We start from the raw sequence: 24,079 nt of genomic DNA on the forward strand, positions 1-24,079 counted from the left end.
AAGCAGAAAAAATGTTTGCAACATCAGATGAAGTTCTAATATCCTTACTTGCATATATAACTGCTATATCCCAATATGGAAAACAAATATTTCAAGAGAAAAATGGACAAAGAATATGGACAGGAATCTCACATAAATAAATTTTATTCCAATTGTTACCATGTGACATTTCATCCATCATATAAATATAAATTAAAAAAAAGACTAACACCCAGTCTTTGACCCATTGGTGGGAATATACATTTGTATAAACTTTCTGAAGGCAATTTAATAATTTTTACCAAAATTTTAGTGTCCATAAACTTTAACCAGAAAAACCTCTCATACTTTTGGATTTTATCTTAAAGAAATAAAGTCTTTACACAAATAAATTTATTGTAACATGATTTATAACAGCAAGATTGGCAGTAACTGGAACATTGACCTATAGAGAAAGAGTTAAATAAATTAAGGTCATTTCTAACATTTTTACACTATGCAGCCATTAAAATGATAATGTATATCAACATTTCTCAATGAGTGCTTCATGGAACATTAGACTTTTAAAATATTTTTTGAAATATTAAAATTTGAACGAATGTGGCTCAAGTGGTTGAGTGCCTGCTTCCCACTGGGTTCCCACCAGTGCCTCCTAAAAAACAAAAAACAAGCAAAACAAACACAAAAACAACTCAAGAGAGCCAATGGGGCTCAGTGTTTAGCATCAGCTTCCCACATACGAAGTCTGGGGCTCAATTTCTGACACTGGACCTCAAAAAAAAAAAAAAAAAAGCAGAAGAAGAAAAAAAATCTGTTACCAAATAATACTAGAAAAGTTTGGTTGAAATCTTCCTCTTGTAATTATTCAATGCGCATTAGCACATTAAAGGATTTTCCTACAATAAAACAACATTTTAAATTTGCTAACCCTGCATTATTTTTCCCTAAATGATACTAATTTTTAAATAGAATAAATTCTTGAAGACACCTTGAGAATACTTGATGCTGATCTATACTTACATATAGTACATGGGAAATGTATTTAATATATTGTTTAATTTAAAAGTAGGAAGCACAAGCTCATTATGGCCTGATATCAAACTTTGTTAAGTTAATGAGGGGTAGAGGGAAGTTCTGTGGGTAAACTTAGAAAAATATCTACAAAAACACTTACAAAATTATTAATGGCAGGTCTCAGTTGGCAGGTGTCTCATGGGAAATTTTTCCTTTCTTCATTACATATATAATTTTAAAATGAGCATGTATTAATGTTATATTCAGAAAAAGATACATTCCTTTTAAGATATAGAATTATGTTTATTTTAAGACATAGGATTGTATTTATTTACTTTAAGATATATTCAGGACATATTGTCATCATGAAATAAAGTAACAAAATAGAAAATACTGACCCCACCCCAAACAAGATGGCTCTGGCCTTCACAGAAGGTTTAAATAATCAGCAACAACTGGTAGAACATCTTTTTCAGGCCCCAGAAAACAGTTGAAGGACTGAAATATGAGGGAAAAATACCATTCAAGAAAAAGTCTACTTAAAAGAGGTAGGTTGGCCTAGTGCCCTGGATGGCCACTTACCTACTTTTCACCCAGTCAGCACGGAGCCAGCTAGTGCTACCATAGATCCCTGGTCCACTGAGAACATGTATGTCTGGCCTAATCTATCTGATGGTGGCCTGAGGGCTTCACTGCCCCAGAACGTGCCCTGCTTTGAAAAGTCGGTATACAGAGTGTTCCTACAAAACACTGGGAGAGGAGTTAAGTTATCCTGCCTGGGGCAAGGGATTGCTGGCTCTCAAACATATAATTCAGTGTCCAAGACTGTGAGGAAACTGTTTCCTAGGGAAGAGAGAACACACAGGACTATGTAAATGGGGGAATTCCTAGGGCAACCAAGACACATGCACAAAAAGGATCAGGGAGGCTCCTACAAGATATTCTCTAAACTCATTGTATGGATAAGCCCCCAAAGAAGAGTACTTAACAGAGCAATCTGCAAAGAATAGGAAAGTATTTTCTTTTTCTTTTTTCTTTCTTTCTTTCTACCTTCCTTCTTTTCTTTCTTCCTTCCTTCCTTTTTTTCTTTCTTTATTTCTTTTCTTCATCTTCCTTTGGCTTTGTTTTTTTGTTAGCACCTGACATTCAAAGAAAGCCCATCATAATACCAGCTGGATATAAGCTTAAGGAAGAGAAACTTCAGAATCTAAATTCCAGTAAGAGCACATCATTAAAATATCATAATGCCTAGGTTTCAACAAAATATTATAAAACATACAAAAAAACAGGAAGTGTGGCCTGGGCTAAGGAAAATTGTTTAAAGCATTAGAAATCATCAATGACGAAGGTTAGACCTGGAAAATATGAGACAAAGACTTTCAAAAATGGTCCTACAGATTCTCAAAGAGCTAAAGAACTGAAGAACTGAAGGAAATCAGGAAAATGATAGATGAACACAAAGAGAATATCAATAGAGAAATTGAGATTATGAAAAGGAACAAACAGAGCTGAAGACCACAGTAACAGAAATTAAAAATTCCCTAGAGAAGTCCAATAGCATAATGGAACTGGCAGAAGAAAGGATCAGTGAACTTGAACATAAGACAAGTGAAATCTCCCAGTCTGAGGGGAAGAAAGAGAAAAGAATGAAGAAAAGTGAATAGAGCCTAAGGACCCTACGAGATAACTTCAAGCAAAACATTTACTCATTGTGAGAGTCCCAGGAAGAGAAGAATAAAAGAATGGGGCAGAAAGGATATTCAAAGAAATAATGGATAGAACTTCCCAAATTTAATAAAGGATATGAAACAGGATAAACTCAAATAGATCCACATTGTGCCAGGTCATAATCAAACTGTTGAACACCAAAGATACAGAGAAAATTCTGAAAGCTCCAAGAGAGAAGAAACATGTCACATACATGGGAACCTGAATAAGATTAAGCCAGTTTCTCATTAGAAACTAGGGACTCAAGAAGACAGTCAGAAGACAAATTTATACTGCTGAAAGCAAAAAACTGACAACCAAGAATTCTATCTCTGGCACAACTGCCTTTCAAAATCAAGGGTGTGCAAGAGGTGGGTAAGAATTGTGGTTGATGGTACAGATGTAAGAGTGTCCCTTGTTAGCTAGAACAAATATATATCACTACTGCAGGGTGTTGGGAATGTGGAAAAGCGTGGGAAAAATACAGCTGGAGTGACCTATGGACTGTAGTTAGTAGTAATAATATAATATTCTTGCATCTATGCAAAAGATGTACTGTGTTGATACTGCGGCAGAATGGAAAACGTGAGCCAAATGCACACTATGGACATGGTAATAATCAGATGATTTTATTTTATCTGTAGCAAATGACACACCAGTTGGAGGGGTGTTGTTTGAGAATTCTGCACACATGCATGATTGTTTTATAAGTTTACAACTTCTGTCATAAAAATATATATTTAAAAAATAATAATAGGGTGGGTTGGGGGAAAAACACACCAAATGCAAGATAAGAACTATCTTATCTTGTTCTTTCATAGTTTGTAACAAAAGTCTCATACAAAGCAAGGTGTTGGTGGAGGGTTGATGTATGGGACCCCTGTATGATGTTATGCAAGTTTGCTTTGTAAGTTTACAACTTTTACTATACACTTAATTGTGTATGTATGATCATATATAAATAATATAGAGGTAATAATAATCAGAGTGGTTGGGGGAAAGTACTTTGTTTAGTAGTAATATTTTGACAATGCTCTTTAATCATTAGTTAAAAAGGTTTAAAAACGGTGAGGGTTATTGGTAGTTGGGTGAGATGTTATATATGTTTGTTTGATGTTATATGTGTTTATTTGTAAGTTCACAACTATTATACATTTGTTGTTTATGTGTGAGTGATATATTTTGATAAAAAATTAATTATAAATTTTTAAAAAATGAAAAAAATAAATAAAAGGTGTGGCAGTTTGATGTTATTTTTGAATCCCCCAAAAAGAGAAAGATTATGTTTGTAAACAAATCTGTTCTTCTGGGTGTGGCACCTTTTGAATGCATTAGAGTTAGCTGCCATGTGTTGATTAAATTATCTGTCAAGATTAGGGCTCTGATTTGACCACATCAGTAGGGAGTGATTCAAGGTTGAGTCCCCACCCCTTTTGTGGGCTAATATAAATGCACACTTGCTCAGGAAGACACACAGAAGAGGAGAGAACTTGGTCATTTTGGTCCTGCCATGTGACAGAAAGGAGAAAGCTCAAATAGCTAAAGCCCCAAGGAAGAGACGAGCCATCTGTCTGATAGTTTGCAGCCAAAGAAAACAGAGCAGCTGAGCAGCTGAGGGACTAGGCAGAGATCGCCTGCCATCTTGCTTCAACACATGGCAATTGACTTTGATGAGACAGCAACCTTGAGTTGGACTCTTTAGGGCCTTGTCACTGTAAGTTTTTACCCCAAATAAATATCCTTTAGAAAAACCAACAGAGTTCTGGTACTTTGCATCAGCACCCCTTTGACTGATTAATACAAAGGGAAAGATTAAGATATCCCCAGATAAAGAAATCCTATTAGAGTTTTTCACCACTACACAAGCCCTACAAGAGATGCTAAAGAGAGTTCGGCAGGGTGAAAGGAAAGGACAATAGACAACTGATTGAAGCTATGTGAAGAAACAAAGATCTCTGGTAAGTGAAAGAGGGACTATAAATGCCAGTATTGTTGTCTTTTTAGTTTGTAACTCTACTTTTTACTTCATACGGGATCTAAAAGGCAATTGTATAAAATGTACTGATAAACCAGTGGTTTTGGACTCATAATGTAAAACATTTAATTTGTTACAAGAACTACATAAAGGCTGAGGGGGAGAGAGGGGTATAGGAACATCATTTGTGTATATTATTGAAGTTAAGTTGTATCAAAGAAAATAAGATGTTATAGATGTAAGAGGTTAAATATAAGCCCCATGGTAACTACAAAAAAACATTAGAGAATAAGTAAGCTCATAGATATAGAAATTATAGTATATTTAATTTCTATCAGGTATCAGGGGAAATGCAAAGTTAAGGCAAAATGAGTGTAGGAGTTTTGTTTCAGGAGATGGGAAAGTTTTAGTAACGGAAGTCAATGAGGGCACCATAAAATAGTGAATGTGATTAACCCCACTGAATGGGATGCTTGGGACTGGTTTAGATGGGAAAGTTTATGTTGTATATATGTTGTCACAATAAAACAGAAGGAGGAACTAAGGAGACAATGACAATTAAAGACAATACATGATCCTGGATGGGATCTAACAGAAAAGAAAAGGTTCAAAAGGACATTATTGGGACATATAAAAAATTGGAATATAGACTGTAAGTTTTATATCAATGTTAAATTATTTGAACTTGATGATTACACTTAAAGAGAATATCTTTGTTCTTAGGAAATGCATATGGAAGTACTAAGTGTTCAAGGAGCATGATGTATGCAACCTACAATCAAGTGTTAAGAAAATGGGTTGACAAATAGATTAATATATAGATAGAATGATACTGCAAGTGTTGCAAAATGTTAAAATTTTTATATCTGGGGAGGGGTATATTGGAGTTCTCTGTGTGGGGTGTGTATTATTTTTGTAAGTGTCCTGTAAGTTTGAAAGTATTTCAAAATAAAAAGTTTAGAAGTTTAAAAAACAATAAAAAAATTACTATTTACTAGATGGTCTCATTGTTATTAAAAATAATGTCTGCATATAGATGCAGTGACTTAAGATCAAATAGGGACTTTCCACTCTTTCAGGCTGCTTCAGCATCTCTAAGGTCGTTCATAACATAAGGGACTTGTACATTTTCATGAAGCTTCAGCATAAGGGACCCTATCTTTGGGTCCCTCAGTGACTACCCCGATCACCTTTTTATAAAAGATAAACAGCTTCTCCCCCTCTTGTCTGACCTGAGTCTATGCCCTTTGAAAGGCAAATAAAAACTCTTCAGTCCCCACTCTTTCCTGACCAGCTGTCATAGCTCCAACCACGTAGCACTATAAAGGCATAGTTCTCGGATCCACTGCGACCTTTGGCTCCCCACCTGCTTAGCTGAGCCTGTGTTCCTGACATCTTTCCTCATGTGACCCTGTGAGGCCTGCTGCTCTTTGCTATAGGATATGTGAGTACCAGTCAATTTTTCTTTCATACGTCTCTGGTGACAATTATCCTCGCTGCACCTGGCTATTCTATATAAGAAGTCTTATAAAACAAGTATGTATATATCTGAAAAGATATGTAACTATATGTTAATAGCAGTTGTCTCTGGACAGATTTTACTTTTTTTTCCCCCAGCTGTTTTCTGATTTTTTAATATGAAAAGTTATGTGAATATCCACAGTAATCTAAAATATAGAAAATAGTTTAATAAAACTACCAATCTATTTGAATATTAGAAAAACAAAACTTTCTGGATATGATATTGTATAAAAAAATGCCATGTTGGAACAGTAAATCTATGTTTAGGAGAATCAGAGAAGCCATTTAAAGCCAAAACCCATGGCTGGGATGGTTTACAAATATTTTGTGTATGATATTTTATAGAATTTTGAAAATTTCTGCTCAGTCAGTAAAAGATCAGTGAAGAGAATTAATTTAAGAAATTCACCCATCGTGGCAACTGAGAGGCCCTGTCAATTTTGGAATAAAACTGTGTCCTTGGGTTCAAGGATCTGAGATTGAGTCCCAGCTCTACTCTTCTAACGCTGTCATTTGAGAAGTCAATTAGGATTTGATCCTCAAAATTCTACCTCATTAAAAAAAAAACATTCTACCTCACTTAAGTGGAGAACGGGATACTAATGACCATTGCTCCTTGTGATGTTTAGAAACTGTATGTACCCCAGAAAAGCATGTTCTTAAAATTAATGTATTCCCGCAAATGTGAACCCACTGTAAGTAGGACCTTTTGATGAGGCTACTTCAGTTATGGTGCTATCCACATCCTTCAGAATGGGTCTTAACCCTCTTACTGGCATCCTTTTGACATGAAATGAATACAGAGAAAAAGAAAGAGAAAGCCACAGAAGCAAGAAGCTGAAAAGAAGGAAGCCTGAAACCTGAGATTGAAGGGAGGGACCAGCAGATGCTGCTATATGCCTTGCCAGGCTTCAGGAAGAAAGCATCGTCTTGATGAATTGATTTGGACAATTTTCTCAGCCTCAAAACCATAAGCTAATAAATCCGCACTCTTAAGCCAACCCATTTGATGGTATCTGCTTTCAACAGTCTAGGAAGCTAAAACGACCATCCCCCTTTTCTCCTCCTCCTTCTTCTACTATCCTATTCCTACTATTGTTACTGCTGCTGACAACCAAAGACAGGGTCAGAATTCAAGATGCAAAATGTTAATAATAATTAAAAGGGCCTTAGGACAATTCTACCTGTCAAGAAATGCTTTTGCCAACCACATTGGAGAGAAACCACCACTGAGGAGTCACCTTTGAAAGTCAATGCCAATCCCCTGTCCTAATGAGTCATTGCAACTGAGTGTGAATTAGATCAAGCAATTCTTTCATTTGCTGGGATTATCTATTTTCAAAGAATGGGAGTTTTAGAAGGGTGGGAGAAGAGGGAGGAGAGAGATTTTTAAAAAGCTGAAATTCTGGGGGACTTTGGGGATAATGACTGGCAGAATCAATGTATAATGGAGAGGTACAGTCAGAAAGAGAGCATGAAGGCAGGAGATGCAGGAGGCTGGGAAATAGGGTCATACCAGGGAAGCGGGTCACACATAGGCGTGAAGGAGCCTGGAAATCACCTACCTTCTCAATCTGCCCAAGACCAGTCTCCCCCTTTCTGTCATGCCTCCTTTACAGTATGTGAAAGTAGTTTCCCTGAATGATTTTATTGTGGTTTTAGTGTATACTGGTTGATGGAGCAAACTTAATAGTTTCCCAGGAGGTTCTCTATTAAACCAACTGTTCCAGTTAGACTAACACCCAATCTCTTACTTTACACTTGAAAAAACCAAGGCCCAGAAAAATAAAAGAACTTGTGCAAGGTCAAACTACCACTGTATATGCCCAAATAAAAGGCAAAGTTTTCCCCCGATTTATCTTTCAAGACAAGAGCCAACTTTAATTCATGTTCTTTAAAAGTCTCTTACAGTACAGGATGCTCCCTCAATTACTTTTTTAATTTTTTATTTTTTTGTGGTAGTGGGACCTTGTAAGTGAAAAGCTGGTGCTCATCCACTAAGCCACAATGACTCCTGAGTTGGCTTTTGTCTTTGTTTTTAGGAGGCACCAGAACCAAGCCCAGTACCTCCCATATAGGAAGCAGGTGCTCAACCACTTGAGCCACACCCACCCCCTCAATTACTTTATTTTAACTGCAAGTTACTGTTTGGGGAAGAAATATTAACCAGAAACAATCTTAATACAAAATGTTGGTTTTAAGGTTGATGGAAGTTTCTTGGCAGAATCATTTTTTAAATATCAGAAAAAAAATTAACCCAGATTTAGTCATTTTTCTTGGTGACTTTTCTCACATTTGCAAGTTTAGATATTGTCAAGAACAAGAGTTTTAAAAATCACTAAAGAAAACTTTAAAGAGTAAATAAATGAGTACTTGATATTGGAATAAAATGTCCAGTTACAGCCTTGTAAATACAGTTGGAAAAACATTAAACAGAAATGAATATTATCTAGTTTGGGAAATTGTGATTGTAGGACTCAAAACTAAAAGGTCTCTAGGGATAATGAAGACACTGATTGAAAAAAGTTTAAGTTAGAATTGTGCCACAAAATCTGAGTTTAATAGAAAACAATATTTACATTGTGATATTCATATGTGTAATTTAACCTGTAAATGTAACAAAATTAGTAACTAAAATATAAGTAGACAGGTGACCCATCCACTCACATATCTAACAGTTGATACATTCAAGTTGTTGGAACCTTGTTATTTAACATAATTTCTCATTTGGAAAATGGAAGATTAACTATCTTCAGGGTTGACTTGTGTTTGGTCGTACAATATTGTTGGCTTTCACCTTTCACTCTTCATGAAGTATTCTTGTCCCTAAGCATGATGTCAAAAACTTCTACTGTTTGAAAGCACAGTTCTCTTGCAAGTATCCTGTGATGAACTAATTGACCGCCAGACTTTTTTAAGATTGGTGAGAGCAGGGGGAAGCACTCAAGCCTTCTGTGCCTGGTGCCTTTGAGCTGCAGGGTTTATAAGTCACCTGGAGCTGTGCAGAGGGAGATTTACCTGCAGTTCCGGTGGAATCCCAGGGTAGCCTTTCTCTCCTTTGGGGCCGTGCTGTCCCCGTTCCCCTCGCGGTCCCAGGTCGCCTTTGTCTCCCTTCTCACCTTTGGCCCCTTCATGGCCAGTGGCTCCGTTATTGCCGTTGTTCCCATGGTTTCCTTAAACAACCAGAACGTCATCACTTGCAAAAGCCTAGTCACTTATACTCACCATCTGTTTCTAGACAAATATAGCCCCTTTCATTTAAAAAAACAAAAGTGCCCCAAATGAATTCTGAAGAAAATGGGACGACTTGAAACAACCCTCAATACAGCCACCTTTTTGAAGGGGATCTAATTTAAATGGTACACGAGGCTCTGAAAATTAGATATCATGACAAGTTTGGATGAAAAATGGTTTCGATGACTGCTTATCACAGTATCATTCACAATAACAAAGATTAGAAACCATCTAAATGTCCACCAATCTGGGAGGGCTAAATAAAATAATACGGTACATCCTAGTTAATGATGTTATATAATCATTAAAAAAAAGAATTGAAGAAAAACATTTGATGATATGTAGAGCTATTCATGATAACTTTTAGATAAAAAGGTTATGATTCAATAGGGAGAGCATGAAACTATTTTTGTTTGTAAACTATATATATATATATTTATATCCATAGGGGAAAATACTGGAATATACTAGATAAAAATATTAAGTGCTTTTGTTCTGAATGATGAACCATGAATGATTTTTGTGTCATTCAGTACACTTTTCTATATTTTTAGGGTTTCAACAAAGTATATTAAATGCTTTCATAACTGTGGAAAAAGTAAATGAATTCTGAAAGCACTATTTGCTCTTAGTTTCAACTCTTCCCTTTGCCACTAAGAGATAGTTGCCAATACACCTCTTTCTTTATGTTTTATATTTGCTTTATTTATTTCAGGTACTTTGCTTGTTTATTTATTTTGCATCCTACCTTTGACCAGATATTAAACCTAGTAAGCAATCCTTCCTGATGGATAGACTTTGATTATTTTTTATAGTTTAATATGCTCAATGGCAACGTTGTTTTCTTCTGGGAAGCATTTAATCCAGTCAGCATGTCCTGTAACTTCAGAAGAGGTCAGACCTGAGAAGACTTCAGAAGAGTCTGAATGTCCCCTCCCTCGTTCTCCCTCCCCTTTGACTGCCGCCCTTGATTTTCAATGGCATGGGTTCCAAGCCAATAATCACATTTTTAAAGCCCAACAGGTTTTCTCATTTTAAATTTGGTTTTGTGTGGAAGCCTTTCAAAAGTATAAAAATTAAACCTCATTTAACAATGATTAACATCCATGAGGATAAGAAGAGCAAATAGCCTGCTGAACCCTGAAAAAGTCTTACCCCCAGGGCTTGACTTGAGGAAGAGGAAGACAACAAAATCTCCAGGTACATTTGGGGGTTTTAGGATGGGAAAGGGTATTGGGCTGGGCTGGGTGCCCTTTCCTCAGCAGACCCAGGATGGCAGCAAGTTCCCAAAGCTCCCTGCTGCCTGGCACCTGAGCAGTAGAGATGGCTGTGAGGTGAGCCTGGAGAGCCCTGATAGAGCCCAATCGCATTCCCAGGGCCACAACGCAGTGCTGGAGCAGGAAAATGTTTCTGTGAGTCCAGGGAAGATAGGCGTTTCAGCTGAGAGAGAGCTGGAGAGAGTTAAACGTGGAGGAACCCCGAGGTTGGGGGTGGGTGAAAGAACCTTAGCTGGCCCTAGAACCAGATAAAATTCTGCAACCCCAGACCAATAAGCTCCCCTCTGGCCCCCTCATCTATCCTCTCATTTCAAAAGTCCCCTGGAAATCAGATATGGTGGAGGCATAAAACAGCCTGTAGCCAAAACAGTGGAACTTAGCCTGTTCCAACTAAAATTTTGTGGTTCCTTGCTCAGGGTGAGTGAAGAGACTCCCAGCCTGTGAATCTGCTATCCAGGAGTGCCTAGAGTCGGTATGAATCTGAAAATGGTATAGAGAATAAACACTATACCACTTACACTGTTCTACTCAAACCGCCTTAATAAACCAGCTCCTTATTCAGCTCTCTGTTTGTGAATTCTCCATGCATACCCTTTAGATCACACACAAGTCATCCCTAGTTATCTGTTTGCCCTTGGCTCCTGTTTTGGCACAGTCTGCCACGAGACTAGTGACAGCCCATATCTCTCATCCTTACCTGGAATGCCAGGGGGTCCTGGAGGTCCGGGGGGGCCCTGGAAGCCTCGGAAGCCATAGTCTCCATGGCAGCACTTGCTGCAGTCTGGGGGCAGTCCTCCCGTTGGTGGAGACTTTAAAAAGATACAAAGAGAAGCTTCAGAGAAAGGTACCCATGGGAATTAAGCCACTGGGTGAATGTTGGTTAAATTTCAAACAACCTAAAGCTTTGTCAGAAAAGATGGGGTGGGATGGGGTTGTGTAGCTGAGGATGCTTGGGTGAGTCGGGTAAGTAAAGGAAAAGGAAATGAGAGCCAGTAGAACATGCTCTTTGGAAAACAACGGGGAAAGGGTGTACTAGTACTTCCTGGACTGATGACAGCAAAGGAGGAAACCTCTTTAGAAGTGGACTTGGAAGCATTTCCTCTTTTCTCAACCACAAGTAGCCCTTTCTATAGCCAGGGTGAGTAGATGACCATCAAATTAATAAACATTAACTATATTCATAATACCAGTTAAGAATTCCTAGAAACTCTGAGCTTTAATGCTTGCTTTGTAAATACTTAGAATGTACTTAAATTGCCTTGGGAAATTTATGGAAATAGTGTTTGTTAGTCCTACAAATTTATATGGATGACCTATATTTTGAGGCGATTTTAACTTCTTCATAATAATAGGTATTTGACATGTTTTGTTTCATATTCCATTTCAAAATTTAAAATGATTATCATATTGACTGAACCAATTGTTAACGAATACTTAATGGGAACTAATTATACACAAATATAACACGGAGTTAAGAGCTTATTCATACAAAGATAAATTTCTAAAAATGTTGCTTACTGTCAAGAGACAGTGAGCTTGGGGTCTAGTTGAAGTTGTTTGGCAGAAGAATTGATGAGCTGTTAATAAAATTTGGACTCTCAATTAGCAACTTGCCTTTTAATTACATCATACAAAATATTTGCAGAAACTTTGCTAGACACCGATTATAATTTAATGGCTTTTAAAAAGAGGTGTATTGTTACTAAGGGATTCATTAGAAGAAGGAAGTGAGAGAGAGAGAAAAAGAATTCAAAAATTCAAGTTTTCTCCATTACTAGAAATCCAAGCAGAAAACTGGAACAAGATTTCACATTGCTGCACATTTAGATCTTACTTCTTTTAACAAAAATATGCTTGGACTTTTTCCTTACTTTCTCATCTCTTTTTCCTAAAGGTTTCCACCAAACTCCTCAGGAAGAGCAGAACAGTGTTTGTAGTCCAAGTATTCTCTTGTGACAGGTCAGAGCCCAAGTTTTGAGTGATTAGGAGCTAACGATTTAGAGGTAACTCCTTGTCTAGTCTTCAGCCCATCAGGACTAACTCTGTGCAGCAATGGGAGTCTTGAAAACCTCTGTCAAATTGGTAAAGGAAAAGAAAATCAGGTAAAGCAATTGGTCTGAGATGAAGGATTTCAGGACACTTGGAAAGTCAAAAATGCCATGGCACCGCCCCACCTTATAGTCCAAAAATGTCATCTGAGAAGTGAGTATTCCATACTTTCCGGGTATGATTTTGCTAATGTGAAACACAGCTTTCTAAGCCCAAGAAATCCAGGGCTCTGCCAAGAATGGATTTTAGGGAAGGAGAAAGGAGGGGAAGGAGGGAAAATCTTGAAGTAGAACTGTTTGTTTATGGAATATAATTGAAATATTATGCTGGTTGAGAAAGTCAGAAAGTCATTGAACTGGAACAAAGATTCCTGTCTCAATTCCTTGTGACCTTAATAAACTCAATGTCTCCGAGACAGCATTTTTTCATGTCTATTAGATTAGTGGAATGGATAAGAAGGTCACAAATTTTCTTTCCTGCCCTAAGATACAAACAAAGATACTGAGGTCTCTTCCAAAGAATATAATCATTTAGAAAGATTTTGTTTCTTTGAAGTCTAGTGTCTGGGCGTGAAGGGTTATCTCGCAGAGATGGAGTTGCTTTGTATAGTAGTTAACTAGGACTCAGGGTGTCTATTCAAACCACTTGGAAGTACTTTAGGAGTACAGGGCTGCCCCCAAACGGCTAGAGAGTTGAGCACCTCCTGAGAACCCTCCTATGGCATTTCATACTAGCTTTCTCCCTTTTTGTCTTTCAAAATTCAGTTAAATGGAACAATAATTATCAGTCTTTTGATGAATTCTTAGAACAAGTGGAAAGGATGTGTTAATTCAAATTTTTCTCCTAGGTAAAAGAGAAATTACATATTAGCCACTCACTATATGTCAACCTATTTAGTTTATCAACCCCGTTCCCAAAATCAGGTCAAATTTGTACACCAAGGACATACAAATGGCAGCATGGGAGGAGGAGACTGTCTCCAAAACAAGTTCCCTCCATTTGTAGATGGAGGTCTAGGGGCAGCTGCTCAGAATTGAACTCTACTATTATCGATTTCTAGAAACAAGAGTCCATAGTTCCTTCTTGACCCAAAGAAGTGGGAAGAGAAAGAAGAAGGGAAGTGGAAGGAGAAAGGAAAGAGAAAGGGATGTCCAGAAGGAGACTGATATTGTGAATGACAAAGAGGCTGTAGAGAAGAAGATGCTGAGAAGAGAGTAAAGATCTGCCCAGCTCAACTCTCTGCCCACTCTAATGCTTTGGGAAACCTGAGGCTGGAGTTATCTTTCTAAAACACAAGCCCCATCACCTCACTGTCCTGCTATGAACAAACAAATGAACAAAATTTTTGCTGGCAAAATAAGGTCCAAGCTCTTTAAACCAGCCAACAGAATTCTCCCAAGTCTGCCACGAAAATCTTTGGATGGTCCATCTCCATGTCTTCCTTCATGGAGATATGAAGAGCTCCAGCCACTCCCAACTCTTTCCTGGGTTCTTTGCTCTGGCACATAGTTTTGTATTTGCTATGGATGCTCCATCCTTTTGGTCCCATCTTTTAAGTTCCAACTCAGCTGACGCTACCATTCTGACACTATGCCAACTGTCTTTTGTGCACTGACCTTTTTCATCAGATCATATTTAATTATCTATTAAATTATTTGTTACTTATAAATGATTTTTTAATTCATCCCCACCAGAGTCCTTCAGAAACATTTGGCGAAGGGAGCTTGGATAGTCTTATCTTTACATCCTCAGTCCCCATCCTGAAGCTTGGCACATAGTAGAAGCCCAGGAAATGATTGGTGAATGAAAGAATGATATATATATATAAAAAGGAGAATTAAAATAAAAGAAGAAGGGAGAAAAGTGGGAGGAAAAGGAAGACTATAGCACAACCCCAATTTCAGTTTGGTTCTCCATATCCATTGGTAAAGGAATTGTATTGAAAACCTGCAGCAAATCGGTGATTAAATCTCAAATAGTACCTTTGGTTAAGGATCTGTTTGGAAAAGCTTCAGGAACCCAGGACTAGAAGCTGTGGTGAAGCAGAAGTGTGATTTGGATTTCAGTGGCCTAGTTGGGTGTGGCTTGCTGGAAAATACTAACCAATGGAAACCTACATCTGCTTTCTGCAGCCCGGAGCCTCACACTGTCATGGCCAGGAAAGAGGCAGGGAAGATTCCATCTATTGAAATGGAAAATCCACGTGGACACCTGGACCAAGGTGAAAATGTCTCCACTAAGAAAAAGATGAATTAGCACTAATCTCCCTTTAGCCAAAAGATTGTCAGATGATAGGAGAATCTCTAAACACAGCTTTCAAAAAATAGGATCATACTTAGAGGTCATCTTTTCTTCTCTGGACACAGCCCCGCAGCTGTGACATGTAATTGAGTTAGAAGTTCCAGGTTCTAGTCCCTAAAATGCAGCTAACTCTGTATGATGTTAGTCTGATTATATAACCACTCTCAACTCAGACTTCTCAATCTGTGATAGAGGAGTTTAGATTTCAGCTACATAAACTTTTTCAGGGCCTATTTAGTGCATTAAAAAAACAGTCAATTCTTGCAATATAACTGATTTGTTAAAAGATCCTAATCCAAAGTAATTTTTCTTGCCCCTCCCTGTTTTCAGCATGCTAGACACCTAGAAGGTAAGTAAAAATCTGTTTCTTCCTATACTTAATGTTTTAAATTAAATTTTATTTCTTCAATTTGCAATTCACTGCACTGAAACTTTAACTCACTTCCATACTACCCCACAAGAGCTAATGATGTTTCCTTAGAAGCTGAACTTAAACCCCAAGAAATAAATCAAGTTGTCTGAGATTATCAGGCACCAAATCATACAATATGGTTTGCATTTTAAGAATACATAGTCCTTTGTCTTTTCTTTGAACTCATTGACTCTTTTTTTAAAATAGCTTAAGCATAGAAGTTTAGCCACCTAGAATATTATAAATCAAATAACAAATGAGACTGGCATGAACTGTGACAATCAACTCACAGTGTTAAGTGTGATTGCTTTTGACAAATTCAAAGGGCAGCTTCTCCCTGCTGGGAAGGGCTAAGCAAGCCCAACTCTCTGATGATCAGCAAAGGATTATCTACAGGGATTATCTGCATGAGTCAGCAGTCATCCTTTCTGCACCACAAGAAAAGAAATCAAGTACAGCCTAGCACGAGCAGGCTGCCCATGTTCCCCTTTCTAATGGGGCAACAGATAGAACCTCCTTATCTTGGTACAGCATAGCCACCACTGCTGATTTTCTATCTAATAGAGTTCAGCAGGCCCCCCAGCAACCCAGAGAAACCCAGAGACCCATAAGCAGCCTAGCAAACATCTTGAAAACTCTGGTCCTAAGAATCTTAGCCAAAATAACAACAACAACAACAACAACAAAATCTCATTAAACTTTCACAGTAAGCCTTAAAAGAGAATTCTGAGTACCTGGCCCCAGAACGGGGTGATCTGGACTAGGTCATCTACCCCGGGGTGCGGTAGCTCATCTGGTCTCAGGGGTTTTAGGTCTGTAGAAGTGTTATTATCCACAGTCCCAGTTTTAGGATGGCTCCGCTCTCTCACTTTCTCCCTCTTGGAATCGCTACGGCCGGTCTGTTGGTGGCTTTGCACTATTCTTGCCACCACTTTATTAGCTCTTCTGCTCACCTCCATGTATTCATCTTGACACAGGCAAAATGGGAGGAAAAACAAAGCCAGCAGTTGCCAACAGACGAGATGCCTCCAGAGCATGATTCTCATCAGAGCCATAGAGCCTCCTGGAGAAGACTGTCGGGGCTAGCGGAGCTGAGATCTCCTCCAGCAAATGCCAGGGCCAGAGCTGAGTGGTTTTTATACTTTGGTGTGTAATAAATAAGGCTGCAGGCACGCCAGAGTGACAGCATCCCTCCTCCCCAGGCAGAACAGCTCCCATTCATCACTTTCCCACACCACAGGCCAAACAGATTTGTGTGCACAGCTCCCAGTTGGTGGGGTTCATAAATGTCACACCTTGGCATGTTTCTGTTAAAGTGTGAAGAAAGCAGTCACGACCAGATGGGAACAGAGAGCGTGTGTCCTGTGGTTGGCTTTCGGGATTAGACAAGGAATTCACGGTCTAAAATGCCTTTTGGAAAAACCTACCCTTGGGCTTGCCAGGAAATTCGTGCTTAACTGCATAGATTCCGTTTGAACCGGGAGCCGGAACCCATTCAGCACAATCAAGAGAGCGCCTGCGCTGCTGTGCCTGAATGTGTAGCTGGTACTTCCCCACTTTGATTTCCTTAAACGAATTAATTTCCCCTCTGGACACTAGCAGCAGAAGGCAGTTGAGAGATCATGGAACACTGAGCTGAATTCAGATGCAAAATTTTTGGGTTCAGCCAAAGTGTTTCCTCATCTTAGGCTTGATTGCCTTTTTACTTTGAGTTTCCAAAAGCCAAAGTTAATTGAAAGTTAACCAGGTCACTTACTGTCAGATGGAGATGCAACATCCTGCTATGTGTTAAGAGATGGTTGTTTGTCTCCGGCTACTCTTCCTTTTGACATATTCATGATTAAAATTGAGGAAATGAAAAGTGCCAAGTGAACACACTATTCCAAATACATTAAGATTGGGAGAATTATCATTTCCTTTATCTTAGTTGTTATATTTTTATTACGTCAGCCAAAGAGCAAATGTGCATTCCTAACCTCCTTATGATAACAAATTAAGAGAATTTATTTATCTTTGTCATAAAAAACATTACTTCTATTTACGTATTCTTTCATTTAATATTACTTAATCACTCACTTAACAAAAAGTCACTGGCTGTCTCACATGTGCCAAGGACTGATGAGACCCTGGGCACTTAAAGAGGATTAATGGTGTCAGATGCTAAGTGGACAAAGGTGGCGCCATAGGAAAAACAAGGCTTGGGGGAGCCAAGCCTGATGGCAAAGACACTGAATAGCCAGAGGAAAGAAGAGGGGTTGCTCACAGTTGCCTCCTCATTCAGCAAAGAGGCCTGAAAAATCAAAAGGTACTTTCCATGGAGCAGCTGGGTCTGAAGTCTGTGTTTATATGTAAAAAGGCTTTGGGGAATGAGTGAGGGGTGGAGTGAGTTATTCTGTAAAATAAAAATTCTCATTTCACAAATGGAGGGACCTTGGCAGTCATGCCTAGTCAAAGCAGGCAGTTTCCACCTACGAGGCACCACCATCCCTATTCCACAAGCCTACCCTTGGGGGTCTGAAATATCACTGGAGGACTTTTTGAGTTCCACAATTAGCATTGTTAAAAAGGCAGATACCTCCAGGAAGGTGTGGTGGTTTGAAGTTGTATGTACCCCCTGAAAAACATGGTCTTAAATCTAATCCATTCCTGTAGGTATGAATCCATTGTCAGTAGGACCTTTTGATGAAGTTATTTCAGTTAAGGTGAGCCCCACCTCAACCAGTCTGGGTCTTAATCCTATTATTGGACTCCTTTATAAGAAAATGAAAGTCAAATAGAGGGAGAGAAAGCCACTGAAGCAAGAAGCTAAAATCAATGAGCCCAAGAAGAGAAGACAGAGACCAGTAGCCACCACCATGTGTCTTGCCAAGTGACAGGAGCCAAAGATCGCAGCCGGTCTTCAGGAAGATGATGCCTTGATCTGGACCTTTTCTAGGCCTCAAAAGCAGGAGCAAATAAATTCCCACTGTTTAACCTGACCCATTTCATGGTATTTGCTTTGAGCAGCCTAGGAAAGTTAAACACAAGGGTAGCACATTAAACTGTTATCCAACATTAACTCTTAACAGAGTTTTCTCTAACAGACCTGGAACTGGGGGCTGCAGAAGGATAGCATCTAGACCTGGTGGGCATACAACTGGGTGGAGCACTGTAGAGGGAGCCAAGGCTAGTCAGGGAGACTGGAGATGCAGGGGCATTAGGTAGGCCTCGAAAAGAAACTTACAGGGAGACCACAAGGCAAGAAATGGCTCTGAAAACTAGGTCATCCAACTCAAGTTTTCTAGGAGCTGTCTACTTGGCTTTCACTACCAGGCATCTCCCACAGCCTGGACCAGCTGGCTTGGTAACTACATTTCAAGTCTCTTCTGACTTTCAACTGCATTAAGCTTTCTCATATGTGTTTTTAATCCTTTTACCTAGTCTAGTATTTCCTAATAATCCTGTCTGCATATTAAAATAAACCAAGGAGCTTCTAAAAATACTGGTTCCTGGATCCTATCCCAGGCCAACTGAGTCAGAATCTCTGGTGGGGTCTTGAGACCAAATTTTTTTTCATTCCCCCAGGTGATTCTAATATGCAGCCAGTGTTAAGAAACAATGACCCATCCTCTCCTTGACTCAAGGGAAAAAATAATTTATAATTTGTTGGGCACTTTGCTTTAGCTCACTGACTTCTCTCAGCAAAACCATTATTCCCATTTTATGGAAAGGAAACTGAGACTCCGAGAGGTAAAGTGACTTTCCTGATGTCACACAATTGGAAAGGAGGAGTCAGGTTTGTCTCCGAGTCTGTCCACAGAGATCATGCTTCCTGCCTTCCTGTAGGGCAGAGGAAGATTGAAAATAGGCTGATGCCAGAGAAAAGGTGGTCAACTCGACAGCTGGCAGGAGGCCTACCCACAAAAATCTGGGGTCAGAGGACAGGTAGGAAAATTATAAAGCCCCAGACTCCATCATTTTGTAGGGGAGGAGCTGGCAATCTGAAGAGATTTAGCCAATGGCTCAAGTCATGGTTGGTAAGTGGCAGACCTGGGCTAAAGGAGAGACTTCCAGTCTCTCAGTACATGTCAATTTTTCCTTCCCTCCACTCCTCCATTAAACTCATTTTAACCTAAGCTTATTATTAAATCATATTTGGGGTTATAATTTCATTCGTGCTCCAGCGATGTCCCTTGTATCCAATTTTTAAAAATGTGAGTATGAGGCAGGCATAATTTTCTGCCTGTGGGTTGACTATTGAAAGCACCTCGAAAGAACCTACCTCAGGCAAACTCCCAGGAGGTGACAGAGCCCCCATTCTGCTGAACTGTCTCTGGCTGTGCAAGCTCACAGAGGATGCCTGGGGACATCAGGCCCCTAAAATGCACTGGAAACGCCACTGCCATCTTCCTTGCCCTGGACCCAAGGACTTAGCAAGGATGTTGGCACAGTCACAACTGTGGGCAGTGGTGCAGATGCAAATGAATATACTTGTAAAATCCCAGCTCTGTGAATCAGCTTTGCAAGCCAGAAGCAAATGTTTGTTTAGCTTTACAAAGAGGGCTGTTATGAACTGTGTAGATGCCCTGTGGTCTCCCACAGGATGCTCCACCATGGTCTGGGCCAAAAGGAGATTGAATATGGTCTGGCAAGGGACAGTCAAGAACTGTGCTGGATTGAACATATCTTTATATCACCGCCAACTTAAAGAGTAGCTAAAGAAGGCATCTATTCGCATAACTTTCAGGAGCAGTAGGAGTGTGATCCATTTCTCCCCTACCGCTTCCCACTGAAAAATATTCCCTGTACTCAGCTCAGTGAATTCTAAGATTTACTAAAATACAAATACTCCCTGAGACAAGGTGGTTTAACTATATTGGTCATCTATCTCTTAAAGCTGAAGACTTTTCCACATCCTTTCTAGAGAAGTTTGGTTGGTAGAAGATACAGTGTGTTCAGAAAGGGTGAATCACCTCTAGATATTAGCTATTGCTGTTGGCAGAATAATAGGTTTGTGTTGGCCACCACTAAAGGGCAAAATTAGGAGGGGCATGCAAGAAGCTGGGTGGCCAGTGAGGATGTCCTAATCTTGGTAGAATTACATGGTTTAGGGTCTGAACTTCATTAGACAAAAGCTGAAAACTTACAGTCAGAGTCCCAGCAATGGATCTCTCTTCCATGGCCAAAATAAGGCTTTCAGAGGTCGGTGTATAAAAATCAAAATTCAAATGTGTTAATTTATAATGAAAAATAAAACTCAAGTAGATGGATTATACATGTTTGCTGAACAACACATTTCCACTGTAGGCAAATCTACATGAGCAGCCAAATTCTAATCAGAAAGTTTGATTTTATGTATACATATGGAGCTCCTTGGATGATGATAATATCTGGTGTCATCAAGCATTTGTGTCAGGTCCCAAACAGGAAAGCAGAAACCACACCTGGTATTTCAAAAGAGAATATAATATAAGGAATGAGTCAAACACCAGAGATAGTGACTGCAGGAAGCAACCATCCCCTAAGGCTGGGAGAACAAAGGGAAGAGGGTGGTGCTCTCAGAATTTAGAAGTTATTGCTGCTACTGTAGTCAGGATGAAATGAGGCTCATTCTGGGAATGTAGAGAGAAGCTAACCTGAAACCAACTATTGTTCCCAAGGTAAAGGGCCTTAGCTCCCAGGATATTGATAAAAACAGCAAGTAAAAGAAAAGAGCAAGTGTCTTCTCCTTTCTCTCACCTTCCCACCTTCTTCTAGCACCCCTATTAGCTGACAAAAGAGAAATGTAATTTGTAGTCTCAGGCCTATTACCATAGGACAGAGTTCTAAAGGGTAGGTTTGGAGCTGAGAGATAACAGCACAGCTCTGATAACTTAATCCATCAATCTCAACTCTAGGGATATTCCTGCCACATGGAACAGATACTTAAGTTCTGGACCAGGGTCCCTACTCCCTGGAGCAACACTTGAGATACATTGCCCAGATTGGTTTGTCTGAACTCTCCTTTTGTAAATTTTATCCAGATCATCTCCATTTTTCCTAACATTTTTTTTTCAGGCAAAGGACAATGCAGTTACTTACACATAAGCTTTCTTATTTCCCCTGGAAATTGCACCCAAAACACCTGGATTGGAATAGGGGTTTTCACAGCTTTTTTGGCTTTCTCAGAGGGTTTACTTGCTAATTATCTATTGTACACTAATATAATGACCTTGCCCAACACCAGCCTGCCCAACTCCATTTTGCTCAAAAGGGAAATTGAATGACCTTGACTGATCCCAAAGAAGCAGAAGCAGTCCTAAACCCAAGAACCTGGATTCACAACAAGGGCTATGTCATGCCTGCCTCCTGCTCATTTGACAAGGCAAACAGCATTCACATGATGAAGGTGAGACAAGTATTGTTTCCTCAGAGACTTTCTGGACTAAAGCAAGATCCTAAATTCCAAGCTAATTCCTCAAAATGGGATGTTTCTGTTATCAGAGTTATCATTGTAAAAAATGAAAAATATCCCAGAAGAGATGGATGCACTTGGATAACCACAAAGAGTATCACTTGGGAATCTGAAAGATAACTTTCTCATTCTGAAATATTCCAGAGAGGATGAGATAAATACTTTGAGATGGACCTGTGGAGATCATGGAGCTTGATCTCCAAGCTCTGCCTTCCTTAGGCTTCTATAACTACCTGGTTCCAGTCAGACAGTTCCTTCCATTGCCCAGTAATACTTCCTATGTATTCCAATCTCCTAGCCATTGTTCCCTTGCCTGAAAAGCCCTCTGTGACAGTTTGAAAGTCTTTTATGAATCCCCAAAAAGAAAAAGATTATGTTTTTTAACTAATCCGTTCCTGTAGGTGTGGGGCCCTTTAATTGGACTGTCAGTGAAGTGTGACAGAGATGAGGTTTCCACCCTCTAGCTGGGCCTTATATAAACGGGGACATAGAAGAAGAGACAGAGAAAGGAAGCTGCCATTTTGACTCAGCCATGTGAGAGGACTTAAGGATTGCTAGTGATATAGCCTGTGCATTAAAATCAAAATTATTTCCAAGAGTACCTAGTCTCCAAGATGGCCAAATAAGTAATAAAGGCCCTACAGTCTTTGAATGTTCAGAAGGGATGTGAGACTGAATGTGTATTCAGGGCTGCCTCCAGACAATGTGGAGCTATGCTAATCCAAACTGGCTTGGATGTGGAGAATATGTAACTCACCTGGAGGAAATAACCTATCTGATACTAAGATCTGAAGAACCTAACCAAAGGTCTGTTTACCATCACTGTTAGTCTTCCTAATCCTATATCCTCTGTATAAAAGGGTCTGGAAAAGGCTGTTCGGGGCTCGGTTTTTGTTAGGACAAGAGTCCGCCGAGCCCGGCCGGTCGAAATAAACCAACTTCCTTCTCAGTATTCTCTCGTGTCCTGGCCTTCGAAACCGCGCCTATCCGAATTTCTCCACTACACTAGCAGCCAAAGCTGAAGCATGAAGCCCCAAGAGGCTGGGCCCATGGAGCAGCTCAAGGCTGAAGAGGTGAGCCATATGCCTGATAGCCCGCAGCTGACCTCAAGAGAGATGAGCAGCTGAGACTGAGAGAGTCCTGGAAAGAGACACGCACTATGCTTCATCATGCACAGCTGGGCTCCGGGAGATGGTGAGCCCAGAGGGTAAGGCAGGGACCTCAGCAGAGATCAGCAACCATCTTATTTCACCACATAGCAGGACCCCAGGATCACTAGTAGCTGACTTTGGTGCGAAAGCATCTCTGCTGATGCCTTGATTTGACATTTCACAGCCTTAGAACTCTAAAGTTTTACCTTGAATAAAATTCCCACCATAAAAGTCAACCATTTCTGGTACTTTGTATTGGTAAGCCTTTAGCAATGTGATACCCTCTTATTGCAGTCATTTTCATGACATTTTGCCAGACTTGTTCAGATAACACTACAACTGGTTAACTAACTGTTATGCTACATTTCTGAAACTATTCTTCTAGCACTTAGCATTATCACTATGGCCTACACTGTTTGTTTGGGGTCTATCTTAATTTCCTAGGGCTGCCATAACCAATTACCATAAACTGCACAGCTTAAAACAGCAGTTATTTATTGTCTCACAGTTCTGGAGACAATACTGGTATGAAAGTACTGGTATGAATGATGTGGGCTATGGGTGGAAGGCTCTTTGTCTCTTCAGAGATAACTAAGTTGTTTGGCTTGTGGGTGTGGAACGGTAAGAGGCTGCAGTCCCGCCCTTAGGGACAGTGGAAGCGGCTCCAGTCCCAGGAAATGTTTAACAATGCAAGGGCTATAAACTTTACGTATTTAGGGGAAATGCAAAAAGTAAATAGCTAAAAGCTTATCTAGAAGGTCTGGAGTCCATGCTAAAAGCTTACCTAAGATGTGGAAGAGATATATGCTAATTGAAGCCTATTGAGAACTGAAACAAAGGGACCATTTGGCCTTTCCTCTCTGTATAAAAGACGCTTGAAAATCTTGTTCCGGGCTCGGGATTCAAACTGAAAGCTCCCGAGTCCGGCCGGCCGTCAATAAACCATTTTTCCTTCTCAAAATCATTCCTGAGTCCTGGCCTCTCTATACTCAAATAATTGAACTTCTCTTAAATTCCACAACATGA

At 39.6% G+C, this 24,079-nt stretch overlaps 1 protein-coding gene and 1 long non-coding RNA gene across 5 annotated transcripts in view; one reads left to right on the plus strand and one right to left on the minus strand.

The window, feature by feature from the left end:
* C1QTNF3 (C1q and TNF related 3) overlaps nucleotides 1-16,537 on the minus strand; it is a 34,423-nt gene extending 17,886 nt beyond the window's left edge. Inside the window, exons 1-3 of one of the 2 annotated variants that reach the window (XM_058307646.2) lie at nucleotides 16,423-16,537; nucleotides 11,405-11,516; nucleotides 9,215-9,369 (exon numbers count right to left, since the gene is read on the minus strand). In XM_058307646.2, the coding sequence (XP_058163629.1) occupies nucleotides 9,215-9,369; nucleotides 11,405-11,516; nucleotides 16,423-16,524 (369 nt within the window). In that variant the 5' untranslated portion in view covers nucleotides 16,525-16,537. Of the gene's footprint in view, nucleotides 1-9,214; nucleotides 9,370-11,404; nucleotides 11,517-16,203 lie in introns of both variants that reach the window. The other variant, XM_058307644.2, reaches the window with a different exon arrangement.
* Nucleotides 10,497-24,079, plus strand: part of LOC131280488 (uncharacterized) — a 59,871-nt gene continuing 46,288 nt past the window's right edge. The window contains exons 1-4 of one of the 3 annotated variants that reach the window (XR_009188099.2): nucleotides 10,497-10,630; nucleotides 13,817-14,977; nucleotides 15,388-15,406; nucleotides 16,447-22,854. This is a non-coding gene — a long non-coding RNA (uncharacterized lncRNA). Of the gene's footprint in view, nucleotides 10,631-13,816; nucleotides 14,978-15,387; nucleotides 15,407-16,446; nucleotides 22,855-24,079 lie in introns of those variants that run through there. The other 2 variants (XR_009188098.2, XR_011645559.1) reach the window with 2 other exon arrangements.

Source organism: Dasypus novemcinctus, chromosome 2, assembly GCF_030445035.2.
Source record: "Dasypus novemcinctus isolate mDasNov1 chromosome 2, mDasNov1.1.hap2, whole genome shotgun sequence".
NCBI classification, from domain to species: domain Eukaryota; kingdom Metazoa; phylum Chordata; class Mammalia; order Cingulata; family Dasypodidae; genus Dasypus; species Dasypus novemcinctus.